General features: G+C 41.5%; 1 protein-coding gene across 1 annotated transcript; it reads right to left on the minus strand.

Annotated features, from left to right (window-relative positions):
- Window positions 1–10,646: 10,646 nt before the first annotated feature.
- MAP1LC3C (microtubule associated protein 1 light chain 3 gamma) lies at window positions 10,647–12,641 on the minus strand. Its single transcript, XM_074168544.1, has 4 exons — window positions 12,547–12,641; window positions 12,408–12,463; window positions 12,164–12,270; window positions 10,647–11,165 (listed from the first exon to the last, which is right to left on the minus strand). The coding sequence occupies exons 1-4, from the start codon at window positions 12,602–12,604 to the stop codon at window positions 10,955–10,957; spliced, it is 432 nt and encodes a 143-aa protein (XP_074024645.1). The 5' UTR covers window positions 12,605–12,641; the 3' UTR covers window positions 10,647–10,954.
- Between the last annotated feature and the right edge of the window lie 663 nt (window positions 12,642–13,304).

The following is a 13,304-nucleotide window of genomic DNA, read 5'->3' on the forward strand; positions in this document are numbered from 1 at the left end:
GTGTTTGCTTTTTTCAGATGCATGATAATGTTGACTCATGCTTAGCTTGTGATTCAGTATGTCCTATGGACTCTTAAGAAGAAATGCTAGCAGCCAGTTGTTTTCCATCCTGTATTTGTGCAGCTGATTATTCCAGTCCAAATGAAGTATTCTGCATTTATCCCTCTTAAATAGTGCCCAGGCAGTGATGAGAGCCCTCTTTGCCCTTCCTGTAAAATCTTTGCCCATGTTCTTTTATGTTTCTTATTGCAAAGCCCACAAGATACACAGGGCTAGCTATTACATGGATTTCTTTTGCCTTTGGAATTATGTCTTTATTTGTTTAGAAGGCATAGAGAATAAAGGAGTTAGATGAGCACCAACTCTATTAGCAAATACTTTGTATGCGGACAAGGAGATAAGAGAAGAAAACTCTCAATTTGTATGGTAAACTCCATAAATTCTGATTTGTTTAACCAGAGATTAGACCCAGATGTGAAGTAAACAGCATTAAAAAGAAAAAGGCAGGAGCTGACATTGATTAAACCTTTGTAAAGTTCCATGACGTCAAGGAGATGATTAAAATTTTAGTCAGGAGAAAGATCTGCAGCATGTATAGATTTCCTTTGTGTTGTCTTGCAATGCAATCATGACTTCTGGTGCAAAGTAATCAAAGAGTTAGTTACAAAGAAAACATCTTTTTCCAATGTTTTGTAAAAATAGGTCTTCATAAATTGTTTAGCTCATCCTTAATAACCGAAATAACCAAACAGATCTTCACCAATTTATTCTGGAGCCAAAACTGGTGCTGAACACTCCTAACGATATGACAGAAATAAGAAAATGTGTATAAATAAAAGTATCATTAAGTATGATTCTGAGCACATATTTTTATATCACTAATTCTTTTACTGGTAGACATAAGTATTCAGGTATAGTAGCAACTATGATATAAGATGCCAGGCTGAACAGGTTTAGCATGTTTGCTTCAAACCCCACAAAGCACCAAGATTTGTTCTGACCTCACTTCTATAGTTTTTGAATCACTGTTCAAATACTCTCTGTTTAAAATTAGTAAAAGAGAAACTGGGCCAGATTCATTATTTGGAAAAAGACATATTTTGAGCACTGAGATCTGTCTGAGCCTTGAATTCTGGCCTACTGTAGATGTTTTTTTGTCAATAATCTGATTTATTTCTTCTAGTGTCCCAGAACTAGACCAAGAATAACTTTAAAGCACCTATTTTTATTGTTTGCATAATCTAGCATTGCTTAAAAAATCTCAGACAGTTATTAAGGTTGTCTTGCAGACTTCAATGTGCCATTAACTTTGATAAACCCATAAATACAACAAACAGTACTCATGGGCCTAGTTGAAGGGTCAGAAAATACAAGTGTAGAGAAAAACTCTGGCCTGTCCAAATTATCTTATTTTCAAATGAACATAGGTGCTGTCCCTGCTATCTGTACTCCTTATAATATTAACGTCACAAAACCCGAAGGTTTGTTAACAGATTTCTAGAAGGGTAGGCCCTACATCAAAATGAGAAAATATACGTATACAGCCTAGAAGATTTGGTTTGCAGTGTGACTGTCTTTCTCAACTCCAATTTCACTGTAACATCCTCCAAAGAGTTTACCGACAATAACCTCCTGAGCTTCACAGCAGATGCGTAGACATGATGTACTCTTGCTCCTCTGTTTACAAACATACTGAGAGCAACCTTGATTTAGTATTTTCTTCACTAAAATTTTGCTGGTATTCATAGATAAATTCACTGATGGGAAAAGTAATTCTCTAAAATATTTTTTGTGAATCTATAAAATTGGCTAATTGCTTGGTGCTGTGGCTTTTCCTAGTTTGCATTTGCCAAAGTGATTTCAAAGAAACTATTCAAACCTTCCCTAATACTGCAATTTAAGCTTTGTCTCTAGTTACCTAAAAAATCATAGAAAAGATGGAGCAGGGCACAGTTTTTGTATCCCTGTAGAAGTACAAGGAGAACTAAGAGGGTAATTACTTACTAAAAAAGTATTTGATTTAGGTACCAAACAGTGGACTGCTGCATCAAGAAAGTAATTATCAACAAGCAGTCAGGATGTGTGGTTTCTGCTGCACACGCAGGTTGGGATGGATTTTTCCTGTTTCAGCCATTCATCCTCAGTCTCCTCTGTCCCTCCTCGTGATAAGAAATGCTGAAGGATATCTTGAAGTGCAGTCTCATGGCACTTCAGATAACAAGAGCCTCACTCCATTGCTGTGTATAACTTCCTTTCTTCTTTCTCCCTTTATTTTAGAAACTGTGTAGTTTTGGCTATTCCCCTTCCCCTCCTCGCATGAGGCTGTGTTGTAGCAGTATATAGTGTGTGTGTAGGTTTTGTGTGTTTCATAAATGAAGTGCTTTGGAAACTGTTGTGGAAGGAGCCTGGCAGGGGATCTTACCACTAGAATCTCCTTCCAGATTTTTCCCTGAATCACCAAATGAAGTAGTCATCTAATCACTCAATAGACAAGTTCAACAGGAAATGCGGGAAGTCAAGGCTAACTTTAAGATGGGCTTATTCCTCTGACAGAAGCCAAACATACTCCTTCATCTCTGTGGGAATACTAAGCTGCAATCCTAAAGCTACTACTGTTTCAAGACATGCTTTATGAGTAGAGAAAGCTCTGACAAAAGCATCGCAACCTCAGCCTACAAAAACTCTGCTGACTTGTTTACAGCACTTTTGGAGAGATGTTTTGATAAAGTACATCTTTTCTACCTGCTCACCTTCTTCAGTTTCTCATTTCTTGTTCTCTTGGATGAAAATACATGTAGGGTGTTCACTCTGTGAATTACTGTTGGCCAGCTCTGGATCTTAACGGATATAAAGTATTATGAATTATTATAGATTTATTTCCTCCATGTGCTGGCAAACTTCTCCCTGCTGCACCTCCGTGCTCTGTTTTTTGTAATGTTACATATGCTCCACTATAGCTTCTTATGCAGTATTGCAGTTAACAAATCATTCTCTAGTAAAAGATCATAAAACAGCCTGACCAAAAGTGTGTGATCTAATTTATATGTAAAACACATCCAAAAAACCCCTAAAAAACAAAACTTCCTATGCTAAGAATTAGCAGAAAGCTCCACCTTATTTTAAAATGAGGAGACATGTCTAGAATTAGAATAACCCCAGTTTTGGCTTTTCAGTATTACTCAAGTGCCTGTTCCCATACATATTGCAAATTTTTATGGCAATCACACAGGTGTAACTGTATAGTCAACAAGCATTTTCTTTAATTCACCTTTTCCCTTATATAAAAATAAATTGAGATTTGGATTTTCCCACCTGACAAACCAGCATAAGTTAATCTGATGGGAAAAAATAGAGCAGTTTAAATCAGGAAACAAGATACTTGGCAAAAACCATATTTTGAAGAAAAACTTTCCAGAAAATTAAACATAAAACCTTTCATGTCTGCTACAGTGCTTGACCTTTCCTTTTTCTCTCCACCTCCTGTGGATAAGTGCTTCCTCCCATGAACTGTAACATGGCAGCTCTGCAGCTTTTATGGCTCCAGGCAGTAATTTCAGTGTATGCTCCAGCTTCTACTGGTATTGCTTCATTTACTTTATAGGGTTTTGCCTAAATTTTCCAGTAGTAAAACTGAAGCCTCTCACAGATCTTGCAGTTGGATAGCTATTTTCAGAAAGGAAAGGTAGGCCGGAGGTCTAGTTTGGGAGCTGGGTTCAAGCCCCTTAGTCACACACCTCCACTGTCACTCTGGGCTTCACCTACAAAGGCCCTGGCTTCTAGCTGCAGAAAGTTAGTTTTCTGCGTTGGGTCCAGGGAAACAGGAGCTACTGGGTGTGGACTGTGTGGCTCAGCCTCTTCAGGGAGAAAAGGGAATTATAGCAGGGTCTCCCGCGCTCTTCATCCATTGAGTTATAAAGTATGCTCCTCTGTGAAGCATGACAGTAATCTTGCTCAATACTTGCCCAATGGGCCAGCTGCCTTGGATATCAGAGCCAAATGTCAGGACCTTCCTTTAAGGTCCTGGCATGGCCTAGTAGTCTGCAAACCCATATCTTCAAGATCTACCTATACCAGTAGCAGTTTCCATCCTCAGTGTCTTGTAACATCCCCCCTTTGCACCAACCCCTTCCTGGAGATTGTCACCTCTCACTAGCCTGCCATTGGATGAGCTCATGTGAGGCATCCTCCTCCTTCCATGGCAAAATCAACTGGATGAGCTGGGGCACAAAATTAAGCTGCTACATTAACCTACCTTTGCCTGTAGCAAAAATAGTTCACGCTGCTGAGCAAGTCTAAAACACAGAGCTGTTCTTCAGCTGATTCAAGAAGGGGTGTGACACCTTTTCTGTCTCAACCAAATCCACTGGAAGGGGGGAGCTACCTAAATAGCAGTAACAGCCTCAGCCATCCCATTTAAACTGCGGCTCCAGACCTGACAGAGGCTTAGAAGCCTTAGCGAGACTGAGACATAGCCAAATTTTGTGGCTCCAACATAGGCTGAATTACAATAACAGAACAGCTGTGAATTCTCATGCAAGTTTGTTACATGGCAACTAAGGGCATATTATTTATAGTTTTCAGCAATCTTGGAATCTGTACCCAGGTTCTGCAAACAGAAGGCCTGGTCCCTTTCCAGAAAAAGAATGGGAACAAAAGTCAGTGAGCATGAGGATGGCTGGGAAGAGCTGAGGGTTAAACCAAATCCAGCTGCTTCCTAGGAAAATGCAGTATTTCTCCTGCGGTCTCTCTTGACAGTTTTGACAGGTTTATAACAGAGCCAAGTTTTACATAGCAAAATTATCTTCATAACCCCTGCAATGCTTGGGTTACCCCAACAGTCTAGACAGCACAGATGTGTCTGCACGATGCTGGTGATCCTACTCTCACCTGTAGCACAGCAGCTGTTTTTCCTATTGATAGCTCTTTTATTTTGTTGATGACTAATGCATCAAGCTGCTGGAAAATGAGTTACTCTTCCTCAGCCAGTCAGCATTCAAATACGCAGTTCATATCACTGTATCTGACTTAATTTTTGACCACAGATGCAGCATTTTAGGGGGGGAGTGTGAGACAGAGACCATATTCATATCTATCACTTGACATTAAGTTTTTAAGTTCTCAGAGTAAGGACCAAGTCACCTTGTGAAGTAGTGCCAGGGCCAAGAATACAATTTCTTTATTTGCCATGTCTTCCTTTCAGCACCCTCCTGTGTGTTTTTTTCCATTGACAGTGTTCGCTTTTTATTCAGGAAATGGATATATCCACCCTCCATCTGTGAGCATGTGTATATGTGTTTTCTCATAACTTCTCTTTGTGAGTTAATGGGTGTAATCGTTGCCTTAGTGAGGTCATACTGAGGCTCAGGCTTTCCAGTCAGTCACAGGCAGGCTTGTGAAGAATATGTGGCTGCAGCTGCTTTGGGTGGTAGCACTGATACATACGCTTAACCCCTTGCCCCACTCCCTCCCCTCTCCTCACCCACTGGTTGGCTGACCTAAAGATTTCCCTGCAGATGCCTCTGTCAGGCCATAAAGTCTTGGCTTTATTCTTGAGAACAGGAAATAAGCTTTGGGTCTACCAGGGATCTATTGATTAACAGCAGAGGAACCTGGTTCTTTTTGCATCATCTTAAGGACCGTGCAATTAATAGCCTTCTCACCTTTCTGACATATAACAGACCACACTGTTATACACAGAAAGAAAGTAAAGCCAGGATCTTGGAATACTTGCAAATAAATAAACACCACCAGCCAAGCCCACCCTGCAACAAATCATAAGCAGCTTCATAAAAGTCCTTTAGAGTCCCTCCTGGTCATGATGTAAGTGTTGAGTGGCCTAAGCAGCCCCTCCTCAGTCCTTGCCTGCTCTGGAAACTCCATGTGCACCTGGTTGGGCATACTCCCTCCCTCCCTCCAGTCTGTTGCTGAGGGGGAAGGGACAGCACTGCTCTGCTTTTCAAACTCTGGCATTGATACTTGCTATATGGTCTTCAAAACCCATCTGGACTACGCTGCTACAGTTGCGTGCCATAAGAACATTACAATCACAAGAAAGGCATCAGGTGAAAAACAAGAGGCAGGGAGTGATAAGATCATGATTTTCTGGAGAGGAGCCTTAAGGGCATCAGCCACAGTTATTAAAATTATATTCATGTTGCTCTAGACTAGGGTCAGATTTATTACAGGATTTAACTGCCTTTGCATGTTGTGGACTGTATAGGAAGAAGTAGCAGATACCTAAGGAACTTGTGCTTTTAAGAAGCAACCTAAAAACATACAGGAGGAAAAATGTGGGTATAGCTACCATTATGAAGCATCTTAGGAAAGCTAAAGAAACTAAGCACGTATCTAGAGGCAGAACTTTCTTCCCCCCCACCCCCAAATTTGACACGGTGATTCAAAACTATGAAAAGCATGGGACATTTTAAAACTCGGGAGAGTAGCCTAGAACCCTTTCTGGAACATTGATCCTTAAGGGAAATGTGTGTGCCCTTAGAAGTTTTGTAGCCAGGTTGTATTGTAACATATATGAGATTGCATTTCTCAGTTACTTTTCAAGGATCCTTTGGAATTTTTTCCACAGAAACCCTCCCTATCTCCACCTCCAGTTCATAGTCTCTAAGTTCAAAACCAATGTCCTAAAAATAGTTTCTCCTGTTAAGGTATTTTTATTTTCTCTTCATAGTATCTGTAGGGGCTTTCTTGAAAGGGGAATACAGCAGTGTAATTTGATGCTGAAGATTAAGATGATCAAACGAATTAATAGGAGAGAATATAATTTACTGTATCTTACATAGGCAAAACAAAAACCCCTTATTTGAAGAGAAGGATACAGTCTGTCACTTGGTGCACTTAACAGTGTATCTTTAATATTTTTACCCTGAAGCCACCACCATCTGGAAGTAGTTAGCACTGGAAAATAGTAAAAAAACCATCTAAGTTCACAAGACTTGTTGCCTGCAGTACTTGCGCAAGAAGATTAGTATCCCCATTCATTCATTTATTCTACCCACATACAGTGTTAAGTCATTTTTAAATCCAAACAGTTTGGAAAGCTCCCGCTGTTGCTTACACGCTAAAGGCAAAGCTGAGGTTATCATGTTTGTCTTGCAGCAACAAATGAAAATTTGCACTCCATAAAGCACTGTACAGAGTTTGTAGCTATGTTTTAGATGTCTGTAGAATGTCAGCTGTGGCAAGGAAAGTACAGACACCTGATTCTCTAGTCTTAGCAGCACAGGGAAAAAAACCCAACCTGATTTCTACCCACTTGAAATTCAAATGCAAGACTCTATTTACTGAAGCCAAGAACTCATGGGTGGTTGCACACAGTCCACACCTCAGGAGTGAGGTTTTCTCAGGTCTTTTGAAAACTGTCCTGTTCCCAGAGCAGTTACTATGCAGGCATACATTACAGACATGAATGGTGTGTTTCATTAAAATATCTTTTTTGCACAGCAAGGTTACAGCTTCAGATTTTAGCTGCTTTTGTATTTCCTTTTCAATAACTTCAGCAGTATCTTGTTATTAACATTAAAGCTTTTTTAATACCTTGGTGAAGTTATAGAAAAAACCCTAGATCTTAATAGGGGTTTGTTTTTATCCTCTGCACCCCACCCCACCCCCCCGCCATGAGTCACAACTCTCCCAGTACTCTATTTTACACAACACTCGAAAAAAGGACCTCAACAGCAAGGACAACTTAAGCCCTCATCCCACACTTACATTCAGTGTCCTTTCAGTTCAATTGGTTTTATATTTGAAGATGAGACACAGTGCTTGATCTTAAAAGGGGCCAAGTGCTGTGGACCTAATCTAACAAGTTACTTCAGCAGAGCATGTACATACGTAAGTGCTTTGAAGCCAGAGCACCAAACACCTTCCAGGATTTAGTTGGTAGTCTATAGCAGAAACATAAGTATACTCAGAATGTTTTCTTTTCTCTGCTGAATATTTTGGGTATTAAAGAACACAAGTCCATAATACAGAAATGAATGTACTTCTACAAAAAATGGCATCTCTACCTTCACTCTTTACATTGTGGGTACATTGGGAAGAACTATACTTACCACAGCATGGTGTCCTTCATTGCAAAAAGAAAAAAAAAAAAGGTACCTGTCTGATCAATAGGTATTTGCTCAAGCAAATATTAGCTCTTCAAACAGCAGCTACGTTGGAAGCAGCTGAAGTTATCTCAGTTGCTTATATCTGTCAGACCAAAGTTTTATTCTGTTTGCTTCTTCTCTAATCCTTATTCCTTGCACTTCAAGAGACAATAGGTTGAATTCAAAGCTTCTAGTCACACCAAAGCAACTGAAGCAGCAGGATAACTGATTTATTTGGGCATCTAACTCCTAGTTTATTATTTTAAGACTTTTTGAAAACTGTCTTTGATGGTTTAACATCTGGTAGAAGGGCAAGTCTATTACTATTACCCAATGATGAAGCTTTTCCAGCTCACAGGACTTCTCTCTAGGTTCATCAGGCCAGTTTAAACAAGTTTATAATGATGCACTTTACCTGCGACTGACCTTCTCCTTGTGTAACTTTCTTGGCTGGATCTGCGACTCAACCGGTTAGAGACCACAGCCTAATGTCAATAAATGCTGGAGGGATCAACACTTACACCTCAGCCACTACATTACAAACCAAAGAAAGTTGGCTGTCAGACATAAAATTGCTCCAGCCAAGAATCTGTAGTGCTTTTCTCTTCATGTACTAAGTATCACACAAGACAGGAAGACAAACAGAGGAGTCAATGAAGCAAAATATTAGCCCAACTCTTAGACTGGTAAGAGAGCTTGAACATAGCAAGACTTCCCCTTGCTCCCCTCACCCCAAGTTTCCCACAGCTGTTCAACATTGCTGCATAGTGCTCCTGCCAAACAGGTGTCTGCCTCCCTCAGGGCTGGTAACAAATGACTATTTGAGATTTGTGCAATGGAAACTGTTTCCATTACAAGCATACGTGAAATCTATCCAAGCAACAGCTTCTGGGATCCCAAAGCCTGCATGTTTTCATAACCTATACTGACATATCCTTAGCCTTTCCACTGAGTTGGTCAGGTCAATGATCTCTTTGTTCCTCAGCTCATGAAACACGAGTTGGCAAACACCACCTTCAGTAAGGCAGGTACTGCTCTAAACCCCCTGGTTTACAGGCAGGAATGCAGGTCTGCTCAGAGCTTTAAATTCAAGAGATTATTCGTGCAAGAGAACCACTGCAAAAAGCTTACATACACATTCCTTCCTTATGCATAATTTAAATACTGTCAACACTTTCTTTGCAGTCTAGTAATTCCTACATTAATCATTCTGCAAATCAGTTTGGTGCTGAACAGAAGAATTGCATCATATTGTAACAATTTGATCATCCTAAACTGAAGTTGCTAGTTGATTAATTAAATGCACACTGTGACAGATTAAGCGACCTGGTGTTTTAAGTTTGATCAGAACATTACAGCTTTCCAATACATTCCTCACATATGAGAAGACCAGGAAAGGTAGCTTGAGCTGTACTTCAGACTAACCCTCATGTCAAGTGCTCTTTTAATACACGTTTAGGAACCAAGTCTGTGTATTAGATGAATCAGCATCTCACTACGTGACAGTTCTGACATTTTCTAGAGACACTGATATACCTCTTAATCACAAAGTACATTACATAGCTCTGTCAGTCCTTGAAAGAAGGCTCCCTGAAATCCTTTGGGGGAACTGACAAGCAGGTGCCTGTAGGAGATGGATATGACTGTCTATCTACAGAGACCAGAGTAGCTGAATTCAGTAGTAAGAATAGACTGTTGAACACTTGATTAAACTACAGTTCAAGTCACACTATCTGCATTTAGGTTATGCTGACTAGAAATCAATTTGGCTTATTTAAACAGATAGTTACCTATATTACAGATACTCAGTGTTTTCTGTAACAGCCAACAGTATTTTCACTGAATTTCACTGAATTTTTTTTTTTTAGAGTTGGAAGGGACCATATAGATCATCTAGTCCAACTCCCCTGCTGAAGCAGGATTGCTTAGAGAATGCTACTCAGGACTGCATCCAGGCGGGTCTTGAAAGTCTCCAAAGAAGGGGACTCCACAACCTCCCTGGGCAGCCTGTTCCAGGGTTCTGTCACCCTCACCGTGAAGAAATTCTTCCTCATATTCGAGTGGAACCTCCTATGTTCCAACTTGTGCCCGTTGCCCCTTGTCCTGTCACTGGGAACCACTGAAAAGTCTGGCTCCCTCCTCCTTCAACCCACCCTTGAGATACTTATAGGCGTTAATAAGGTCTCCCCTCAGCCTTCTCTTCTCCAGACTAAAGAGTCCCAGGTGTTATCCAGTTTATCCAGGTTTTATCCAAGTTTTATCCAGGTGTTAGACTTAACACTGCATTTGAACCCTGCTCTAGCACTAGTACAGTCTGCTTAATCTTGCAGCTCAAGTATCTGGCTTAATGAACAATTTATAGGTATGGTTTTGCTCCTGTGTGACCTAACCAGCTTTGTTGTTCCATTCAAAAATTCAGAGTGGCTGCGCAAGCAACGCTTCATTTAAAAAGCATGGAGCTCAAATTCCCAGAATTATTCTAGGACTTTCTCCTAGACAGGCTTTTACAGTCTTTCCCCAGATTAAAACTAACATTCAACTGAATACTTAAAAGCTTCTTTATTTTACTCTTAGACTTAGGCTTTAAGGACAACTTAAAAATCAGTTCTATAACAAAGATTGACATTGCAAAAAAGTGGAGGTGCAGTTCCAAAAAACCCCATAGTGTCTTCAAATATAAAAATATATATCCAAATTATTATCTAGGAAAAGTGTACCACCATTTCTGCCTTGAGCTGGTCCTGCCAGCTGGTCTCCCCACTAGAGAGCTCAAGAGCTCATACTGGAAGGAGCATCTCCGAGGTTCCTGTCACAGGCAAACTGCTTCACTGCAGCACACAGACCCAACCTTAAGTTTTTTGAAGGCATTCCATGGTTTTCCCTTGCGCAGTGGGTAAAAAGCATCCAAACATCTCCTGGGAAGCATATGTCATATACACAAAGCCATCTTCATCTTTGTAGTCCCTGTACACTTCTGCCATCGTCAAAGACATACTGGCTAGGCTTTTGTTGTTCACCAGCAGGTAGAAAGCTTGTGTAGCAGTTAGAGCCATCCTGCTTCTAATCAAAGAAGGGAGGAGAAATAGAGCATTAAACATTAGCAAATTTAAGAAGGTTTCAACTTGAGTCTATGAAATACATTAAGCAGAGCAGTTGCATGAACTATGTACGAGACATGCTGTGTAAAGTCATTATGTGGTTTAACGTCTTCATCAGCAGGAAGTTAACTGTGTGCTTGGAAGCTGAAAGGCTTGTGCTCTGAGGAAAGACTTACATTGTTAGACTGTGAGTGCTACCGAGCCTGGGCTTAGAGTTTCCAGTTAGAGTTCTCACTTAGAGAGAAGTGCTGAGTAGAAACCAAAAGCTTCTGCAGTACAGCTGTAGCAAAGGATTCCAGTATAGTCTGTTACACTTATTTTGAAGTCTACCTTCAAAAGAAGAGTCCTTCTCAGAAATATTACATATGAGGATCAGCACCTAAGATGTCCAAGAACCAAAAGCCTCTTTCATAGAAGTGAACATCTAGAATGATCTTTTCTATAAAGTGGGCTGGATAGCTTTCCTACTTCATCAGGGAACATCACTAAATACTTCAGGAAACTTCTTCCCTGTAGTGTTTTATAAAGAATATTTTAAAAACGCATTACATGCCACTCATACCTAAGAGTTGCTTTGAACTTGAGCAAATTCAGCAAGGTGCAGCAAGAGAGCAAGGCAGTAACAGCTATAAGCAGAACAAACTCACAGAGCCCCAGCGCCAAGTTCATCAAGCAAGAAGAAAGGAGTCTGATATAACATTTACTCATTATAGTTATGGGAAAGAGAGAAGTTTTTATGAATCCAAAAAGCATAGATCACATTTTCCCCTAAATGCACCTGAGAAAACATCTGCTGATTTTCTTTAAGCACTTGCAAGAGGTGGAGGCCATTACTAACACCATCATCCTCCTCCCCACCAAAGAAAGCAAGATGTTCCAGCACAGCACTAGGAAGTACCTGCTCAGAGAAGAGCAGCAAGCCCCAGCTGCAGCACAGACCCACAGGTGCTCACTGCCTACCTGATGATGGTTATAAACTGTGTCATGGTCAGCTCCTCGGGAACAAGAAACTTGGTTTTGTCCAAGAGAGGAAGGTATTTCTCTTTATGGTACCTCTCAACAATTACCTGTTTTAATTAGAGTCACACTTAGCAAACCCTAAAACATTCAGGTCCCTTCCCCCTTCCCCACTTTAGAGAGGGGTTCCCAGCATTTCTTTTTAAATAGCAGCAATAACCTCCGATAATACAAAACAGAGATTTACCGGGATTTTTGTTGGGAACTTCGCCCGGATTCCTGCTACTTCTTCCAGCCGGGTGGCTGCGCGGGAGAGAGGAGAAGCGTTACGCGTGCGCGCAGCCCGCCGCCGCCGCGCAGCCCCGCCGTGCACCCGCCGCCCCTACCGAAACTCTTCCTCAGCTTGAACGGCCTGGCCGCCTGCGCCCCGGGCATCGCCTGCATCCTCCCTTCCTTCCTGCCCCTCTCCAGCCGCGCTGCTCCCAGTGCTGCTCCTGCCGCTGCCTCTTATGGAGGCGGGTCCCGCTCTGTCCCGCCCCGTCCCGTCCCCCGTGCTCCGTGCCGTGCCGTGCCCGGTGCTGCCGGCAGAGCCCGCCCCGCCCGGCGGCTGGGGGCGAAGGGGTCGCGCTCCCGGAGGGTCTTGACTGCCCTCACATGTTTTCCTCTTCCCTCCCCGGCGCAAAGGGAAGGTGGCATGTGCTGCTGGTGAGCCTGCGCCTCTAGCTTGTCCTAGCAGCATCCTTTCTGTGCTGTGCTTTCTCTGCTATACTTTACCCAAACTGCAAGGTGCTTTGCATACAAGACAAGATAATACTTTGTGAGAGGACTTTTGCATACCTACAGGGTTGTGAAAGTGCGCAGCTCAAGGCTTGACTGTCTCCATCTGTCTTCCAGATGGCCAGCCCAGAAGGTCTGTCACCTTCTTCCTACTTAGAAACTGCTTTCAAACTGTTTCTTTTGTTTAGGAAAAACAACAACAACAAGAACAATAACAAAAATCCAAACAAAAACCCCAAACTTGTTAGTTTTTGTATGTCAGTTTTCATATCCTCGGGCTACCAGATTGCTTATTTTCTGAAGGACTTGGGAGGTGAGCTTTAAACTCTGTTTTTGTCTCTAAGGCATGGTCATGACTTTAAGGGTT

The sequence above is a fragment of the Numenius arquata genome, chromosome 2 (assembly GCF_964106895.1).
Source record: "Numenius arquata chromosome 2, bNumArq3.hap1.1, whole genome shotgun sequence".
NCBI lineage: Eukaryota > Metazoa > Chordata > Aves > Charadriiformes > Scolopacidae > Numenius > Numenius arquata.